General features: G+C 43.7%; 1 protein-coding gene across 1 annotated transcript in view; it reads right to left on the bottom strand.

The window, feature by feature from the left end:
* LOC124805539 (protein goliath) overlaps positions 1–20384 on the bottom strand; it is a 663220-nt gene that overhangs the window by 88032 nt on the left and 554804 nt on the right. The window contains exon 4 of the mRNA XM_047266107.1: positions 10768–10903. Within this exon, the coding sequence (XP_047122063.1) occupies positions 10768–10903 (136 nt within the window). The remainder of the gene's footprint in view (positions 1–10767; positions 10904–20384) is intronic.

Here is a 20384-nt window from a genome sequence, read left to right as displayed (position 1 = left end):
ATCGCCACACAAGCGTTGTATTGCGTTGTTTTGTTTTGTCGTGTGACAGTCGCCAGGTAGTGTTTTATTCTTAGTTGCACCTAGTTACTCGAGTAAACATGGCTGGCGCAAGGCTTACATTCGATGAAAGGAAGTCAGTTTTGAAGTGGTATTTTAAGTACGAAACATTAATGAGGTTCAATGGCAATGGCGAAATGAGTAAAAAACAGAGCCACCGACTTGATTAACGATTCGTCGCATACGAGACAAATTTGAAGCCGAAGGCTGTGTTCAAGATATACACAAACAACGATCTGGACGACCTATAATAGCAACAAGTCCAGCTAACTCCCGTCGTGTGTTACAATTCACTCGCTCACCACTGAAGTCTGTGAGACAGTGTGCCCGTGAAACTGGGGTGAGTCGCTCATGTGTTCGGCGAATTTTTAAGCCAGCAAAGTGGAAGTGCTACATCCCAAGATTGCTACACGTAATGAACGAGGACGACCCAGATCGTAGAATGGAGTACTGAGAGTGGTTTACTAACATGGTGCGCAACGATGAAGAGTTTGCAGTGATGATTGTGTGGTCTGATGAGGCACAGTTCAAACTCAATGGATCAGTAAATCGCCACAATTGCATCTACTGGGCCTCCGAAAATCCGTACGTCGATGGAGACAAAGCCGTGAATTTGCCAGGAGTAATTGAATTGGTGTGGGTTGTCTTACCGGGGCTTGATTGGGCCATTCTTCTTTGACGGCACAGTTACCGGTGAGGTGTACCTTCAAAAACTTCAGACATCCATTTTACCTGCCATCCGAGACTTGTATGGAAACGGAAGAGTTTACTTTTAACAATATGGTGCCCCAGCTCACTACCAAAATCGTGTTAGAACGTATCTCGACGAAAATCTACGAGGAAGATGGATAGGCCGTAGAGGTGCTGCGGAGTATCCACCACGTTCCCCAGACGTAACTCCTCTGAACTTTTACCTGTGGGGAACACTAAAGGACGTCGTTTATCGGCAAAAGCCACGCACATTGGATGAACTTCGAGAATCCATCGTACATTCATGTGCAAATATCCAACTGAACACGTTGCAGTCAGTAGTTCGTGCTGCAGTTCGGCGGCATCGTTTGTGTGTGAATGTTAACGGTGAGCATTTCGAACACCTACAGTGATATCTTTTAGTTGGACTTTAAGCTACACTTTCACCAAAAATGAGAAAACTCCGTCAATTAGTTTGCGAGTTATGGACTTTTAAGCAGTGGATACATTTTCTTGGACCCCTTTGTATATATATAATTGTTGTTATTCTGTGCTCAATAAAACGTTCGTTATGATCGAAAGCAAGAGTTTCCTTTTATTACTGATAAATGCGACAGTTGCTTATGAATAACAGAAACGTGTTTTATGTAAGTTCGACGAAGTATTGAAGCAATGTTTAATACATTTTTGTTTTGCGTTTTTTAACTTTACCTTTTTGTTGGGGATGTTGCATTTTCTAGCTCTAAATTATAAATCTGGATTGTTTTCTGTATTTTTACTACTACACCCGTCTGTTTCACGTTACAAATAAACAATTTTCGAATAAAACCTGAATTAACCATTGACAGTTCCAGTTTTACTATAAATACTGTTTGTTCTTAAGTAACAGATTGGGCGACAGCTCTGTGGAACAAAAATATTCCGTAGGTTACTCGGCCATTGACATACACCCTCTCAGTTTCAAGACGGTTCACCACTTCCGCTTTTTAGGAGAATATCGAACGACAATGTTCGCTTACGTAAAGTAAGAGATCGTTATGAGGTAACGCCCTTTTTTTATGTATGAATTTGGCCAGCTATGGATCGCATACAACTTAAGACTTATGGTGTTTCTTTTTCTTCTGTTCTTCCCAGTACTTCTTCATTTTCTCTCTCCAACTACTCGTCTCTGCTCATCTGTCCACACTCTCTTGGGTCGAGGTTTTGGATCATCTTCTTCATAGTTTGCGTTTTCTATCAGTAGCCTGAAGTGATTCCTGTCACGTATTATTTCTTCTGTAACAGCTATTTTGTTGGCGTCTTTCTTTACTGTTTCTATCCATCCTACAGTTTTTTTCAGCTTACTAACGTAATTAAAATTTTTCTTTGTAATCCGTGTTTCTTCCATTCTTTTTAAACGTCCATAAAATTTTAGCCGTCTCTTCCTCATTGTATCTGTGATCTTTTCTGTATTTTTGTATAAGTCTCCATTTCTCCTTTTCATCAACCGATTTTCCTTGCTTTTCTCAGGACCTAGCATTTTTCTTAGTATTTTTCTCTCTCTTTTTTCTAGTTCTCTTAATTCGCCTTTCTTATTCAGTGTTGGGCACTCTGATCCATACGTTGCTTGTGTCCTAATAACTGAATTATAATGTTTAATCTTCGCTTGTGTGGATATTGATTTCTTATTGTAGTAGTTTTGTGTTAATTTATATGCAAATTCTAACTTTTTTACTCTTTCTTTATTTGTTGTTATCCAGTCCATTGGCTTGGATCCACTCCCCGAGGTATCTGAATCTATCAACTCTTTTAATTTTTCCATACTTTGTTTTCATAAACTTTTCTGTATTATGTTTGTGTTCTCTATACTCGGTTTTTCATAGGATATTTTTAGCCCAGTCTTTTCAGCAATCTCGTGTAACAGCTCAAGCATAACTATTGCGTCTGTTCGGTTTTCAGTTATCAATGCCATATCATCCGCAAAGGCTAAACATTTCACTTCAAATTTGTTCTTTCCTTGGCCCATGCTTATACCCTTTGTGCCTCTGTTTTTTAATGTATTTTCCCATGTTTTTACTCTTTTTATCTAAAACCAAGTTAAAGAGGATTGCTGACAGTCCGTCTCCTTGTCGAACTCCTGCTTTGATTTTTAATGGTTCAGAAATTTCGCCTTGAAACTTAACTCATGATGATGTGTCTGTGAGCGTTTGTTCAACAAGTCTTCTGGTGTTTTCATCTATCCCTGATTCATAAAGTATCTGGAATAGTGCTTTTCTGTCAACCGACTTCTTGAAGTCTACGAAAGTAACTACTGTATTTTTATTTTGTATAGCTCTCACTCTCAAAATTGTTTTTAAACTGGCCGGCCGGTGTGACCGTGCGGTTCTAGGCGCTTCAGTCTGGAACCGCGTGACCGCTACGGTCGCAGGTTCGAATCCTGCCTCGGGCATGGATGTGTGTGATGTCCTTAGATTGGTTAGGTTTAAGTAGTTCTAAGTTACAGGGGACTGATGACATCCGCTGTTAAGTCCCATAGTGCTCCGAGACATTTGAACCATTTTTTGTTTTTAAATTAAGAATCTGTTATGCACATGATCTACCTTTTCTAACGCCCTGTAGGTATGCAACTCGTCAAACATACAGGTAACGGGGGTATGACCATAGCTGGCCAAAGCTGCTAGCAAAATTACTATAGTGTACACTTACTTGTGGTAGTCTAAGGTCGTTTACGATAGTTTTACAACTCTACTTCACACCTGACCAAGACATCTAGGGGAGTTGTCAAATATCGTGTAAGTATGTAAGTAGACATTATGTCCTTACACGATATTCGACAAATTCCCTAGATTTCTTGGTCAGGTGTGAAGTACAGTTTTAAAACTATCTTAGGCTGCCATAGACTACCGTAAATAAGGGTGGGCTATGGTAGTTCTCCTAGCAGCCCTGTAAACCGAGATACTTGTGAACTATATTCAATTTATCCCTGGGATAACATTTACCTCCGTCTCAGATAGAATCTAAAGCGTGTTAGATTCAGTGCGTGGACTATTTGCTGTAAACGCAAACCCTTGTAAACTGTATTTGAACTGCTCCAAGGCCAACGTTGTGCTTCGTCCCAGATAGAAACTACAACATGTTAGCTGGGGCGTGACCCGCCGGATGTGAGTGGTGGCTCCTCCTGTTATCCCCCCCCCCCCCCCCCCCCCCCCCCGGCTCACGCCGCGCCGCTCAGAGCCCGTACATCACAGCGTGGGGTCGCCGGCGACCAGCTGCGATTGCGACAGGGCAGCATCGCTGCAAGGAAGCCGCGAGACCACTGCTGAGAGCTCAGTTCTCCCCCTGTGGCGAGCAAATGAGTTACAGCCGGCTCTGGAGCTCCTAAAATAAAGGCCGCGCCCCACTCTGAGAGAGAATGGAGAAGCACATGTTTCGCACATCTCTGTTACCGTTGCAATAGCTGAACACGGTGGTCCGACCAATGTATGTCATCAATCGCTTTGTTTAAATCGTACACTGCGACATTTTGAATCCCGTGACTCCATCTTCAGGTGGCTACTCTTCTTTGTACAGCGTCAATGCCGGCCGGAGTGGCCGAGCGGTTCTAGGAGCCTCAGTCTGGAACCGCGCGACCGCTACGGTCGCAGGTTCGAATCCTGCCTCGGGCATGGCTGTGTGTGATGTCCTTAGGTTAGTTAGGTTTAAGTAGTTCTAAGTTCTAGGGGACTGATGACCTCAGAAGTTATGTCCCATAGTGCTCAGAGCCATTTGAACCATTTTTGAACAGCGTCAATGTAAGTCTTTTTAAATGTTTTGTTGGATCTTTTCTTGAATCTGGAGTTAACAATACCTATGCAGCACACACAAAAACTATTTCGACAGAAATAGAATAGAATACAGCGGGTTGGTTTAAAAAGAAAAATTCTTTGCAACAAAGCTTTCGGACTTATAAGTTTTGAAAGCGCTCACCGTAATAGATTAAGAAAACGGGTTTGTTTACTCTTGATAAATTGGAAACGTCTGGATGATACAAATTTTTTATAAGCTCAGCGGTTTTCCAGTCGCCTAGGGTCCAACTGAGGCGATGTACTGCTGTTTGCAACGTACTCGTGTCGGTCGTCTGTTCCCATAGCCCACTAACGCCAAATTTCACCGCACTGTCCTAAGGGATACGTCTATTGTATGTCCCTTTGAGGTACGCCGATGACATTCTAATTCTGTCAGAGACAGCAAAGGACCTGGAAGAGCAGCTGAACGGAATCGACAGTGTCTTGAAAGGAGGATATAAGATGAGCATCAACAAAAGCAAAACGAGGATAATGGAATGTAGTCGAATGAAGTCGGGTGATGCTGAGGGAATTAGATTAGGAAATGAGACACTTAAAGTAGTAAAGGAGTTTTGCTATTTGGGGAGCAAAATGATGGTCGGAGTAGAGAGGATATAAAATGTAGACTGGCAATGGCAAGGAAAGCGTTTCTGACGAAGAGAAATTTATTAACCTCGAGTATAGATTTAAGTGTCAGGAAGTCGTTTCTGAAAGTATTTGTAGGGAGTGTAGCCATGCATGGAAGTGAAACATGGACGATAATTAGTTTGGACAAGAAGAGAATAGAAGCTTTCGAAATGTGGTGCTACAGAAGAATGCTGAAGATTAGATGGCTGTATCACATAACTAATGAGGAGGTATTGAATAGAATTGTGGAGAAGAGGAGTTTGTGGCACAACTTGACAATAAGATGGGACCGGTTGGTAGGACATGTTCTGAGGCATCAAGGGATCACAGATTTAGCATTGGAGGACAGCGTGGAGGGTAAAAATTGTAGAGGGAGACCCAGAGGTGAATACACTAAGCAGATTCAGAAGGATGTAGGTTGCAGTAGGTACTGGGAGATGATGAAGTTTGTACAGGATAGAGTAGCATGGAGAGCTGCATAAAACCAATCTCAGGACTGAAGACCACAACAACAACAACAACAACAATGTCCCACATTGATTTCTGTGGTTATGTCACGCAGAGCTGCTTGTCTGTTAGCATTGACAACTCCGCGGAAACGCCGCTGCTCTCGGTCGTTAAGTGAAGGCCGTCGGCCACGGCGTGGTCCGTGGCGGGAGGTACTGCCTGAAATTTGGTATTCTCGGCACTCTTGACACTGTGGATCTCGGAATACTGAATTCCCTAGCGATTGGTATGTCCCATGCGTCTACCCCCAACTACCATTACGCGTTTAAAATTTGTTACTTCCCGTCGTGCGGCCATAATCACCACGTCCGTAACCTTTTCCCATGAATCACCTGGGTACAAATGACAGCTCCGCCAATGCACTGCCCTTTTATACCTTGTATATGCCATACCACCGCCGTCTGTTTACGTGCATATCGCTGCCCCAAGAGTTTTGTCACCTCATTGTATATTCTGTGGACTTTGCTTCGTTTCTTTGGGGTAGATACTTTTGTCTCAATCCGCTCAGCATTTTGTCTTTCGGGCCTTAAATTGCACAATTTCGACTTACTCAACTTTCAACATTTTGTTTGCACATTCCGGCACCTCCGTCTACACTACCACTCCTTCCTGCATGTGTTCGTCAATAAACGTTCTGATGTTAACGGCCTACGGCCACACAAGTACGTTTTCACACAGCTGCCCTTGTTTCACGCAACACGCTCTGCACATTCAGTGGTGGCCGCAAGTGCGGTTTTCTCTCGCAGCTTGGAGCCCACGAATTACGATCGGAGGTGTCTCGGTATAAGATTTGCAAACGTTCACTGTGCACAGTTAGTATTAAGTAAGAACTGAATTTCGATAAATAAGAATGTGGTCCCCGCATTATCTACTGCGATAGTTGTGAACAGGCATCGACAACGATGTCGTGAAGGAAAATACTGGGTTAAGCGCGACTGCTCCTACAAACAAACTGAATGCTAATCCATACAAGTTCTTAGAATACTACAGAATGTCTGTCGACTCACTTGAAATGATTTTGAGCATGGTTAGAGGCAGAATTTCTAAAAGAAATACAACCATGAGGGAATAATTCAGTGCAGCATAACGGTAACTTTAAGGTACCTTCTATTTTTCTGAGTACATGCTGCTCCAGAAAGTTATGTCGATTTTTGCGCAGCGCGGTTTTAAAGTCGGTGGCGACACGTTTTGCAAACACATGTGGAGAGAGTTAATTTGTCGATAAACACGTTGATATTATACGAATCACATGAATTTATTAGTAACTAATGTAACTCAAGAAAGGACCTCTAATAGAATTTAGGCAAATCGCCAGTCGCCACATTGCGCTGCTGGAAAGGTAACAGATTTTCAGTCATCCAGTACCGCCATTCTTCATAGATCGGCCCCTTGCTTAGTCATTTTGCACTTCCTGTCGATGTCATTTTTGAGACGTTTGTATTCCTTTTTGCCTGCTTCGTTTATTGCATTTTTATATTTTCTCCTTTCATCAATTCAACATCTCTCGTGTTACGCAAGGATTTCTACTAGCCCTCGTCATTTTACCCACTTGATCCTCTGCTGCCTTGACTATTTCATCTCTCAACGCTACCCATTATTCTTCTATAGTATCCCTTACCACAGTTCTTTTCAATCGTTCTGTAACGCTCTCTCAAACCCTCAACAAACTCTGGTTCTTTCAGTTTATCCAGGTCCCGTCTCCTTCAACTCCTACCTTTTTGCAGTTTCTTCAGTTTTAATCTGCAATACTTAACCAATGAATTGTGGTCAGAGTCCATATGTGCCCCTGGAAATGTCTGACAATTTAAAACCTTGAGTGGGTAGAAATCATCACCAAATGCTGTTACAGAGGTATGAATTCAACAGTCCAGTAGATACGGCTACACGGCCGGAGTGGCTAAGCGGTTCTAGACGCTTCAGTCTGGAACCGCGCGACCGCTACGGTCGTAGGTTCGAATCCTGCCTCAGGCATGGATGTATGTGATGTCCTTAGGTTAGTTAGGTTTAAGTAGTTCTAAGTAATAGGGGACTGATGACCTGCGCTGTTAAGTCCCATAGTGCTCAGAGCCATTTGAACCATTCAGATACGGCTGCACAATATTGTGACAAACTGGAGAGACAAGAATTGACATGGTTTCAGCTATATATCTCTATCTTACCATTATATAATCTATCTGAAACCTTCCGGTGTCTCCAGGCCTCTTCCACGTATACAACCTTCTTTCATGATTCTTAAACCAAATGTTACCTATGATTACGTTGTGCTCTGTGCAAAATTCTACCAGACGGCTTCCTCCTTCATTCTTTACCCCCACCCCATATCCTCCTACTACTTTTCCTTCTCTTCCTTTTTCTTCTCTTCCTTTTCCTACTATCGAATTCCAGTCCCCCATGACTACGAAATTTTCGTGTCTCTTAACTATCTGAATACTTTCTTTTATCGCAACATACATTTCTTCAATCTCTTCATCACCTGCAGAACCAGCTGGCTTATAAACTTGTACTACTGTGGTAGGCATGGGCTTCGTGTCTATCTTGGCTACATTTTTATCCGTTTCTTGTTTTATGAGGTGTTTTGCTTGTTCCTATTTCTTTTTCGGTTCTCTAGTGAGAAACTACTGACTTTGTACGTCTATATTTCTTGAATTATTGGTCATAATGTCATAAGGGGGTTAACACGATCGTTTGCGCATATGCTATAGCTAACGAGATTCACCACCCCTTTCGCGAGGTGGTAGCTCAAAATTGAGCCCACACCAATACAGCTGACCCCTGCCGAACCGTCTGCACAGCTACGGTCAGAGTCGTTTTGTGTGCACAGTAACGGCGCCCACTAATTTGAAGGATAAAATGGCTACACTAGTCACGTGATCGAGTTAGTTCCTGATAGGGCCGTGTCTATAGTTCAGATTGTCGAGCAAATGCAGTGTGGAGACAGTGCACTAGGATACTGCTGTTGCTAAGCAACGATATAAATGTGTGTGTGTTTTGGTGATTATGGGCGCTCAACGTCAAGGTCATCAGCGCCTTGACACACATTAAAAGACACTAATGTGGACAGACATAGTAAAACCGAAGCACACACGCAAAGAAAGCAGGAAAAGAAGGAAAATGCTACATAAGAAAGTAAAACATAAGGAAAGCGAAAAAGTAGCAGCAAGAATGCGACAGGAAAGTGTCATTGGCTGGCCACTTACATAAAATATGGGCAAGCTTGTCACAAAGTGAGCAAATTAAGACCCTCTCTCTAAAATCTTTGTAAAAACATTTTACAAGGCACAAGACTTTAAAAATTTAACCACATTCGTCCGAGTGTTTCCTAAAAGAAATGGCAGATCCACTGGCAAGGCAGCCGCGGTCCGCTGGTCAGAAAATAAAAAGCAATCCAATAAAACGTGGCTCACAGTGACCTCGACGCCACAAGCACCACACATTGGAGGGTCCTCTCGCCGGAGCAGGAAGCCATGCGTCATAGGACTGTGGCCTATCCGAAGCAGAGTGAGGAGAACCTCGTCTCGTGGTTCAAATGGCTCTGAGCACTATGGGACTTAACATCTATGGTCATCAGTCCCCTAGAACTTAGAACTACTTAAACCTAACTAATCTAAGGACATCACACAACACCCAGTCATCACGAGGCAGAGAAAATCCCTGACCCCGCCGGGAATCGAACCCGGGAACCAGCGCGGGAAGCGAGAACGCTACCGCACGACCACGAGCTGCGGACAACCTCGTCTCGTCTACGGGGCTGGAAGAAGTACACCACACACGCGTTGTGGGCTTGACTAAACGGAGCTTATTGTCAGTCATTTCCAGCCAATCATGTTCCCACCGCCGGCCGCGGTGGTCTAGCGGTTCTAGGCGCTCAGTCCGGAGCCGCGCGACTGCTACGGTCGCAGGTTCGAATCCTGCCTCAGGCATGGATGTGTGTGATGTCCTTAGGCTAGTTAGGTTTAAGTAGTTCTAAGTTCTAGGGGACTGATGACCATAGATGTTAAGTCCCATGGTGCTCAGAGCCATTTGAACCATGTTCCCACCGGCGCATGACTTTTGAGCTCAACAGCGAGGTGAGTGCGTGCAGAGAGGAGATGTTATTGTTGTGGTCTTCAGTCCAGAGACTGGTTTGATGCAGCTATCCATGCTATTCTATCCCGTGCAAGCTTCATCTCCCAGTACCTTCTGCAACCTACATCCTTCTGAATCTGCTTAGTGTATTCATCTCTTGGTCTCCCTCTATGATTTTTACCCTCCACGCTGCCCTCCAATACTAAATTGGTGACCCCTCGATGTCTCAGAACATGTCCTACCAACCGATCCCCTCTTCTAGTCAAGTTGTGCCACAAGCTCCTCTTCTCCCCAATTCTATTCAATACCTCCTCATTAGTTATGTGAGCTACCCATCTAATCTTCAGCATTCTTCTGTAGCACCACATTTCGAAAGCTTCTATTCTCTTCTTGTCTAAGCTATTTATCGTCCACGTTTCACTTCCATACATGGCTACACTCCATACAAATACTTTCAGAAACGACTTCCTGACATTTAAATCTATACTCGATGTTAACAAATTTTTCTTCTTCAGAAAGAGAGATAGCACCCTGAAATACTTGCGGATCGAGACACGCCTCCTTGGCTACGCGATCTGCCCTTTCGTTCCCAGCAATGCCGACGTGCCCCGGAACCCAGTCGCTGTAGTTGGAGGAGGGCATCCTGGATGGTCTGGACTATTTTATCTGCTGGATACAAACGTTGCAATGAGTGAAGAGCACTTGGTGAATCGGGACAAGGAATTTAGGACAGGAAGAATGTCTCATCTGCTCCAGTGCCCGGGAGATCGCAGACAATTCTGCATCAGTGAAAGTCTGAGGCCGTCGAACCTGGAGGACACGATCCGGAAAAAACAACAGAGCAACCAACGGAACCCCCTTGTTTCGACCCATCCGTAAAAACAGCTACATAGTCGTGGTGCTCAGATAAAATGTTGCATTAAAAGCGGTAGCAGGAGTGCTATCTCTCTTGTACTGCACTAAATCTGAAACCTCTGGGCCTCTCCAGTAACAAGTGCGGGTCAGGCGGCGTACGCACCTGTTGACGGCGGCGCCGTAGGTGCGCGTGCAAGGCGCGGCGGGCGCCATGGAGAGGAAGACGGCAGAGTAGTTGCGCGCCAGGCGCACGATCTCCTCGCCCGCAGACCGGCCCGCCACCACGGCGCTCGTGTTGCCTGCAACACAACACCAACAACCTGGTAGTGTCACCATAAACTTGGCTTCAAACCGTGGCTTTGCATACAGGGCGACAGTTACTGAAATATATGAAAAACACCCAACAAAAACGTAAATTACACTACAGGCCATTAAAAATTGCTACACCAAGAAAAAATGCAGATGATAAACGGGTATTCATTGGACAAATATATTGTACTAGAACTGACATGTGATTACATTTTCACGCAATTTGCGTGCATAGATCCTGAGAAATCAGTACCCAGAACAACCACCTCTGGCCGTAATAACGGCCTCGATACGCCTGGGCATTGAGTCAAACAGAGCTTGAACGGCGTGTACAGGTACAGCTGCCCATGCAGCTTAAACACGATACCACAGTTCATCAAGAGTAGTGACTGGCGTATTGTGACGAGCCAGTTGCTCGGCCACCATTGACCAGACGTTTTCAGTTGGTGAGAGATCTGGAGAATGTGCCGGCCAGGGCAGCAGCCGAACATTTTCTGTATCCAGAAAGGCCCGTACAGGACCTGCAACATGCGGTCGTGCATTGTCCTGCTGAAATGTAGGGTTTCGCAGAGATCGAATGAAGGGTAGAGCCACGGGTCGTAACACATCTGAAATGTAACGCCCCCTGTTCAAATTGCCGTCGATGCGAACAAGAGGTAACCGAGACGTGTAGCCAATGGCACCCCATACCATCACGCCGGGTGATACGCCAGTATGGCGATGACGAATACACGCTTCCAATGTGCGTTTACCGCGATGTCGCTCAACACGAATGCGACCTTCGTGACGCTGTAAACACAACCTGGATTCATCCGAAAAAATGACGTTTTGTCATTCGTGCACCCAGGTTCGTCGTTGAGCACAACATCGCAGGCGGTCCTGTCTGTGATGCAGCGTGAAGGGTAACCGCAGCCATGGTTTCCGAGCTGATAGTCCGTGCTGCTGCAAACGTCGTCCAACTGTTCGTGCAGATGGTTGTTGTCTTGCAGAAGTCCCCCTCTGCTGACTCAGGGATCTAGACGGGGCTGCACGATCCGTTACAGACATGCGGATAAGATTCCTGTCATCTCGACTGCTAGTGATACGAGGCCGTTCGGATCGATGACGGCGTTCCGTATTACCCTCTTGAACCCACCGATTCCATATTCTGCTAACAGTCATTGGATCTCGACCAACGCGAGCAGCAATGTCGCGATACGATAAACGGCAATCGCGAGAGGCTATAATCCGACCTTTATCAAAGTCGGAAACGTGATGGTAAGCATTTCTCCTCCTTGCAAGAGGCATCACAACAACGTTTCTCCAGGCAACGCCAGTCAACTGCTGTTTGTGTATCAGCAATCGGTTGGAAATGTTCATTATGTCAGCACGTTGTAGGTGTCGCCACCGGGGCTAACCTTGTGTGAATGCTCTGAAAAGCTAATCATTTGCATATCACAACTTCTTCTTCTTCCTGTCGGTTAAATTTCGCGTCTGTAGCACGTCATCTTCGTGGTGTAGCAATTTTAATGGCCAGTAGTGTAGTTTCAAGCTACGGCGTGCACACACTTTATTCAACATGTAAACGTCAATACAGATGTTCCGATTTATGTTATGACATGTTCGATACGCTTGCCGTCATTGGCGATGATGTGGCGCAGACGAACAGCGAAATTCTGCATGACCCGCTGAAGTGTCTGAACATCGATGCTCCTGAATGGCTGTTTTGAGCTCAGCAATAGTTTTGGGGTTGTTGCTCTACGCCTTGTCTTCAATACAGCGCCAGAAAAAGCAGTAGTATGTGTTCTGACCCGGAGAATATGGCGGCCAATCGAGGTCCATGCCAGAATCAGAATATGGTCCCCATAGTGCTTCTCCAGGACATCAAACTCTCTCATGCTTCTATGAGGTCGATCTCCGTCTTGCATGAGCCCCATCTTGCCGAAATCGGGGTTACTTTGAGTAATGGGGACGAAATCATCTTCCAAAACCTTCACGTACCGTTCGGTAGCCGCCGTGCCCTGAAAGAATATTGCATTTCGCGCCGATTATTTCTTGACTGCACACTGCACACCACACAGTCAGCAGTTGAAGGTAAAGATACTTTCCGATCTCAAAATGCTGATTCTCACAAGGGAACCTCCTCATCGCACCCCCCTCAGAATTATTAAGTTGCTACAGTGGATAGGCCTTGAAAAACTGAACACAGATCAATCGAGAAAACAGGAAGAAGTTGTGTGGAACTATGAAAAAATAAGCAAAATATACAAACTTAGTAGTCCATGTGTAACATAGGCAACATACAGGTGAGTGTAAACTCATGAGCGCCGTGCCTCGTCGGGCAGCGTGTGCAGCTGCGGAACGATAGGTCCTTGGTTCAAGTCTTCCCTCGGGAGAAAATTTTAATTTTTTCTTTTCAGACAATTATCAAAGTTCAGGCACTCACATATAATCAACTTCTCTCTCCAAAATTCCAGCACATGTTCAGATTTGCTTGGACATATGCAGGATTTGACGGTCTACACACGGAAAAAATTGAAAATGTTAAAAACATGTTTTTGACAGAGCACAGACAAAACTGTGCGACTGTTAAACTGTTGCATCCATTTGTTGCAGTTTATGTGACAAACTCTTATGTTTTCACACTTTTTTGGGAGTGATTATCACATCCACAAGAAAACCTAAATTGGGCAAGGTAGAAGAATCTTTTTACCCATTCGCCAAGTGTACAAGTTAGGTGGGTCGACAACATATTCCTGTCATGTGACGCACATGCCGTCACCAGTGTCGTATAGAATATATCAGACGTGTTTTCCTGTGGAGGAATCGGTTGACCTATGACCTTGCAATCAAATGTTTTCGGTTTCCATTGGACAGGCACGTCCTTTCGGCTACTAATCGCACGGTTTTGCGGTCCGGCCGCAAAACACAGACACTAAACTTATTACACTGAACAGAGACGTCAATGAACGAACGGACAGATCATAACTTTGCAAAAATAAAGAAAGTAAACTTTTCACTCTAGGGAAGATTTGAACCAAGAACCTCTCGCTCCGCAGTTGCTCACGCTAACCACGTGACCACGGCGCTCCTGAACTCGAACTCTCCTAGATGATGCTTATCTTGCACATGGACTACTCAGTTTGTATATTTTGCTTAGTTTTTTCATAGTTCCACACAACTTCTTCCTGTTTCCTCGATTGATCTGTGTTCAGTTTTTCAAGGCCTATCCACTGTGCCAACTTATAACTAAATCTGAGGGGGGTGCGATGGGGAGGTTCCCTTGTCAGTCCCCCAAATACGCCAATTTTGCTTATTGACGAACCCATTCAAACGAAACAGGGCGTTCGTCGCTAAATCAAACCATGCATGCGCATACTAATTACCATCATGCCCCGTGGCAAACTGTGCAGTTTGAACGTCCTAACGCAAACCGTTCAGAAGTTATGACGATGAAGTTATGACGATGAAGTTATGACGATGGAGTTATGACGATGAAGTTATGACGATGGAGTTATGACGATGGAGTTATGACGATGGAGTTATGACGATGGAGTTATGACGATGAAGTTATGACGATGAAGTTATGACGATGAAGTTATGACGATGAAGTTATGACGATGAAGTTATGACGATATTTACTTAACAAGAGTGATAGGGCACAAATCGCAGAATATCTGAGTGACCACCATCAAACGTTCATTTCTGAGGAAGAGGATGTGGAACAAAAATGGAAAAAATTCAGAAACATCGTCCAGTACGCCTTAGATAAGTTCGTACCGACTAAGGTCCAAAGCGAGGGGAAAGATCCACCGTGGTATAACAATCATGTACGAAAGGTACTACGGAAACAAAGAAAGCTTCATCATAGGTTTAAGAGTAGTCGAATCATAGCTGATAAGGAAAAGCTGAACGAAGCGAAAAAGAGCGTAAAGAGAGCAATGAGAGAAGCATTCAACGAATTCGAACATAAAACATTGGCAAACAATCTAAACAAGAACCCTAAAAAGTTTTGGTCATATGTAAAATCGGTAAGCGGATCTAAATCCCCTATTCAGTCACTCGTTGACCACGATGGCACCGAAACAGAGGACGACCGAAGAAAGGCAGAAATACTGAATTCAGTGTTCCGAAACTGTTTCACTGCGGAAAATCGTAACACGGTCCCTGACTTCAGCCGTCGCACGGACGCCAAAATGGAAAATATTGAAATAAACGATATTGGAATTGAAAAACAACTGCTATCACTTAGTAGCGGAAAAACATCCGGACCAGACGAGATACCCTTAAGATTCTACAGTGATTATGCTAAAGAACTTGCCCCCTTTCTATCAGCAATTTATCGTAGATCGCTGGAAGAACGTAAAGTACCTAGCGACTGGAAGAAAGCGCAGGTCGTTCCCATTTTCAAGAAGGGTCATAAATCAGATGCGAATAATTATAGGCCTATTTCGCTTACGTCAATCTGTTGTAGAATAATGGAACATGTTTTGTGTTCTCGTATTATGACGTTCTTAGATAATACAAATCTCCTTCATCATAACCAACATGGATTCCGCAAACAGAGATCATGTGAAACTCAGCTCGCCCTATTTGCCCAAGAAATTCACAGTGCCGTAGACACTGGCGAGCAGATTGATGCCGTATTCCTGGACTTCAGGAAGGCATTTGATACGGTTCCGCACTTACGTTTAGTGAAAAAAATACGAGCTTACGGAATATCGGACCAGGTTTGTGATTGGATTCAGGATTTCCTAGAAGAAAGAACACAACATGTCATTCTTAACGGTTCAAAATCTGCAGATGTAGAGGTAATTTCGGGAGTACCGCAGGGAAGCGTGATAGGACCTTTATTGTTTACAATATACATAAATGACTTAGTTGACAACATCGGTAGCTCCGTGAGGCTATTTGCAGATGACACGGTTGTCTACAAGAAAGTAGCAACATCAGAAGACTCGTACGTACTCCAGGAGGACCTGCAGAGGATTAATGCATGGTGCGACAGCTGGCAGCTTTCCCTAAACGTAGATAAATGTAATATAATGCGCATACATAGGGGCAGAAATCCATTCCAGTACGATTATGCCATAGGTGGTAAATCATTGGAAGCGGTAACGACCGTAAAATACTTAGGAGTTACTATCCGGAGCGATCTGAAGTGGAATGATCACATAAAACAAATAGTGGGAAAAGCAGGCGCCAGGTTGAGATTCATAGGAAGAATTCTAAGAAAATGTGACTCATCGACGAAAGAAGTAGCTTACAAAACGCTTGTTCGTCCGATTCTTGAGTATTGCTCATCAGTATGGGACCCTTACCAGGTTGGATTAATAGAAGAGATAGACATGATCCAGCGAAAAGCAGCGCGATTCGTCATGGGGACATTTAGTCAGCGCGAGAGCGTTACGGAGATACTGAACAAGCTCCAGTGGCGGACACTTCAAGAAAGGCGTTACGCAATACGGAGAGGTTTATTATCGAAATTACGAGAGAGCACATTCCGGGAAGAGATGGGCAACATATTACTACCGCCCACATATATCTCGCGTAATGATCACAACGAAAAGATCCGAGAAATTAGAGCAAATACGGAGACTTACAAGCAGTCGTTCTTCCCACGCACAATTCGTGAATGGAACAGGGAAGGGGGGATCAGATAGTGGTACAATAAGTACCCTCCGCCACACACCGTAAGGTGGCTCGCGGAGTATAGCTGTAGATGTAGATGTAGATGTAGATTTTATTTCATGTAGTTCAGTAATTGTCACCCTGCATGAGCCGCTGACAGCCAGTGTGATACAACTCAGTTTTTACCACTTCTCAGAAATGAAATGTTTTGCATTTCGTTTAATGTAAATTCTTGCTTTACAATGAATCGTGATTCATTTGATGAAATGTACAAATGAAATACTGTAACTACATTATAGTTATTTGTACCTTAAATTCCTTTTTATAGTCTCTAAAATTGGAGTACCACTTTTCCTCTCAGAAATTTACCTATAGTGAAAGATAAAGTGGTAGAACTCGAGCGTTGCACCACTCTTCTTATCATCGTTTTTATGATGTTGAATGCCTGAGAAGCAATACGCTGTCTTTTAATCTCCATAATTGCAATTTATTTATAGAACATAAACGTAATGTGATACAGTAAATGTGAGTCTGCACTTATTGCCCCCATTATCTACTTTTCTCTCACACATTGACCCAAAATAATAGCGTTATTGGTTCCCGGGTTCGATTCCCGGCAGGGTCAGGGATTTTCTCTGCTTCGTGATGACTGGGTGTTGTGTGATGTCCTTAGATTAGTTAGGTTTAAGTAGTTCTAAGTTCTAGGGGAATGATGACCATAGATGTTAAGTCCCATAGTGCTCAGAGCCACTTGAACCATTTGAACCAATAGCGTTATTGTTCTTAACTATTAGAATGCTACCTACTGCGTCCAGTAGTTCAGCATTGCGTTCATATACGGATTATAAGTAAATTATTGTTGCTAAATTTCGAAATTTCTTAAAATATGATTCGTGTCCTGCTGATATTTCAAGAGGCTTTATAATGGAGCATGTCTGTTTACTCGATTTTTCCGTCCACGTCATCTTCCTCTGCCAAGGAGTCAACATGTCCAGGTCCAGTTTCCTGAGCCGAACATTGCAGATGCCAGTTGGCTGGAGAAAACACGGTGCACCAGAGGGATGTACAGGAGAAGTGTTCTAATGTTTTTGCCTCGGTGATAGGTCGCACAGCACTGTTGAGAGGGATGAGTTTTATGGTTTATCTATTTAATGTGAGATTTTACTGCTTGATTCGTTTAGGCTTTAAACCAGACTTCAACACAGAGTGCAAACTTCCCATATAAAGACGATTTCTGTTTTAATAACATCTGGATACCACAATCTAAACAAAAGCTAATACTTACTAGCACTGTTACAATGACTGTTTGATTTTAGAGAGTAAATAAACACTTAAAATAACAGAAAAAAACCACGTGGTCTTGCCGCTTGACTTATGCCACTATCCCCGCCAACGCACTTCACTCTACCGTGAGAGTCCGCAGCTCGTGGTCTAGTGACTAGCGTTGCTGCCTCTAGATCACGGGGTCCCGGGTTCGATTCCCGGCCGGGTTGGTGATTTTCTCTGCCCGGGGACTGGGTGTTTGTGTTGTTCTCATGATTTGATCATCATCATCATCATTCGTGACAGTGGCTAGACTGGAGTGTGAAAAAAATTGGACTGCGTAAAAATGGGGACTTTGTACGGGCGCTGATGACTACGCAGTTGAGCGCCCTACAAACCAATCATCATCATCATTATCATCTACCGTGAGAGAGAGAATGCATTTGGAGCTCTCAAATGGCTCCGTTTGGAGTTATCGTTACACCACTTCTCCACAGCAAATTGCCATGCATTGTGAGTAAACTGAGTGGTATAACTCAAAAACTAAATTTTTTTGATTTAGACCACTTTGATTCTCAGCGGCTCATATATACTTCACACACACATTATATATATATGGTACGACGGTGCAATTCCTTGCGTGGTAACAGTACGAGAATATATCTTCCAAAATTTCGTCCAGTCCACATTTCCCGTATAAAGTGTACGTCAATGAAATGCAATTTGGCAACACTGCAGTGGCATAAGCGACGAGTATCTCCATTCACAGCTGTGTAGCTGTGCTGCACAGTTAGTACCGTGGTGAGAATTTTGCACTGCAATACGTGAGTTCGAGCCCGTGTCTAGATACAATTCTTTTTTATTTTATAATATGTGGCGTGTTATTTGCCTTCTTAATAGTTGTACAGTAGGTGTTACACCGAACACAGGCAATTATTTAATATTAACACAGAAATTACTGACAAGTAGTTTTTATCATTCCACTTTTAAAGATCAGTTTTACCTTTACACATTTACTCTGTTCTCTACCACGCACAACGTCCCTATACGCTTTCCAGTCCATTGACAGTCTGTCAGTAATAGTGCATTTAAAATATTACAACTGACCCCAATAACTAAATTTAGTATGCAGTTTAACATCTTCTCGTTGATGAGATTTTAGTTATTTCTGTCCTATGATAGTAATTTATATCTGAGCCATTATTACACTTCTCGAATATGTCTGAGATGCCTGACCAATAATTGTTATCTGTATGTCCATCTTTTCAGAGATGGTTTCGGGACTCGGCTGTTCAGTACAGAATGTTCAACCACACCTTTCAGCCGTGTAAATTCCAAACTATTATTTTACTTGGCTACTAGTTTCAGCGATTTACTACGCCATCTGCAGATGGTGGTTGAACTGATCGCTGTATCAAGCGTAAATCTACACATACCAGTCTGGCCCCTATTTTGACCGGCACCGAGGTTGGAATATTCCTACACGTCGGTCAGGAGGCCTGAAGATGGAGTAGTAAATCGCCGAAATTGGTTGCCAAAGAAAATAAGTTCGGAAACTAAACAGCTCGGCTGAAAAATGTTTGATTTGACATTCTGCAATAATTGTTATGTTTTCTGAAATAAACCACTTTCAGCTATAGGTGAACTTTTACAGGAACACGACCTGTTTCGTGATTTAGAAAATCACATCTTCAGGTGTACATACGTCAGTGAAACATAAGTCCTGATATGGGGAGGAGGGGGATTCAGCCTTCTCAAAACCAAATACTGTTACCCGCAACAAGCATGGTGTTATAGTTGAGAAACTGACATGTTAGGAGCGCTTTTACTTCACACCGGGAAGCAGCTGACAGCGACCCTCCAACCGCCTCACCGTGCAGGGCCTTCCTCAGTTCCGCGCGGACGTCATGTCGTTTATAGCACGGCGCAGCTGACGTGATCCGCCTGCAGTTTCTCGGAAAAGGCAGAAGTCGGGTGAGTGAAGAACCGGCAGGTCGGGTTGCTTGCAGGTGCATTTCCTCTTAACGGCTGGCGATCTGCTTCTCTCTAGCAAACCAAGTCTCTTCCATTTATAGCACCGATGCGTACTAGTCATCTGGTTGTTACTTTTGCGATAGGTGCTCGCTGAGAGAGAGAGAGAGAGAGAGAGAGAGAGAGAATTAGTCCCTTTATATAATTACAACCAGGTTGTATTTTTCACGACCAGATGTGTGCATGCTCGCAGCGACAGCAAAGAACAGTCTTCGTTGATCTATTATGGATCGTGGGACGACCGCTGGCATGAACTTCTTGATGCAATAATTTTCCAACAGGCGTATGTATTGTAGAAATTTATTTATTCTTATGAACTTCTACGTGCAACCAGTTTCGGCATTATGACGAGTGGGGCCTGAAGATGGCATCAATGCAATGCCGAAACTGATAGCACATAGAAGTTCATAAAAGAAAATCAATTTCTACAATACATACGGCTGTTGGTAATTATTGCATCGAGAAGTAAAGAACAGTGGACGATCACGGTTGGAACCAGCAAAGTGACCGCCCCCTGCTACGTAATACAATTTCGCGTGTAAATATTCTTCTTCTGGAATTTCATCT

Source organism: Schistocerca piceifrons, chromosome 7 (genome assembly GCF_021461385.2).
Source record: "Schistocerca piceifrons isolate TAMUIC-IGC-003096 chromosome 7, iqSchPice1.1, whole genome shotgun sequence".
NCBI lineage: Eukaryota > Metazoa > Arthropoda > Insecta > Orthoptera > Acrididae > Schistocerca > Schistocerca piceifrons.
The sequence above is the reverse complement of the archived record's forward strand: the minus strand, read 5'-3'. Positions and strand labels throughout refer to the sequence as shown.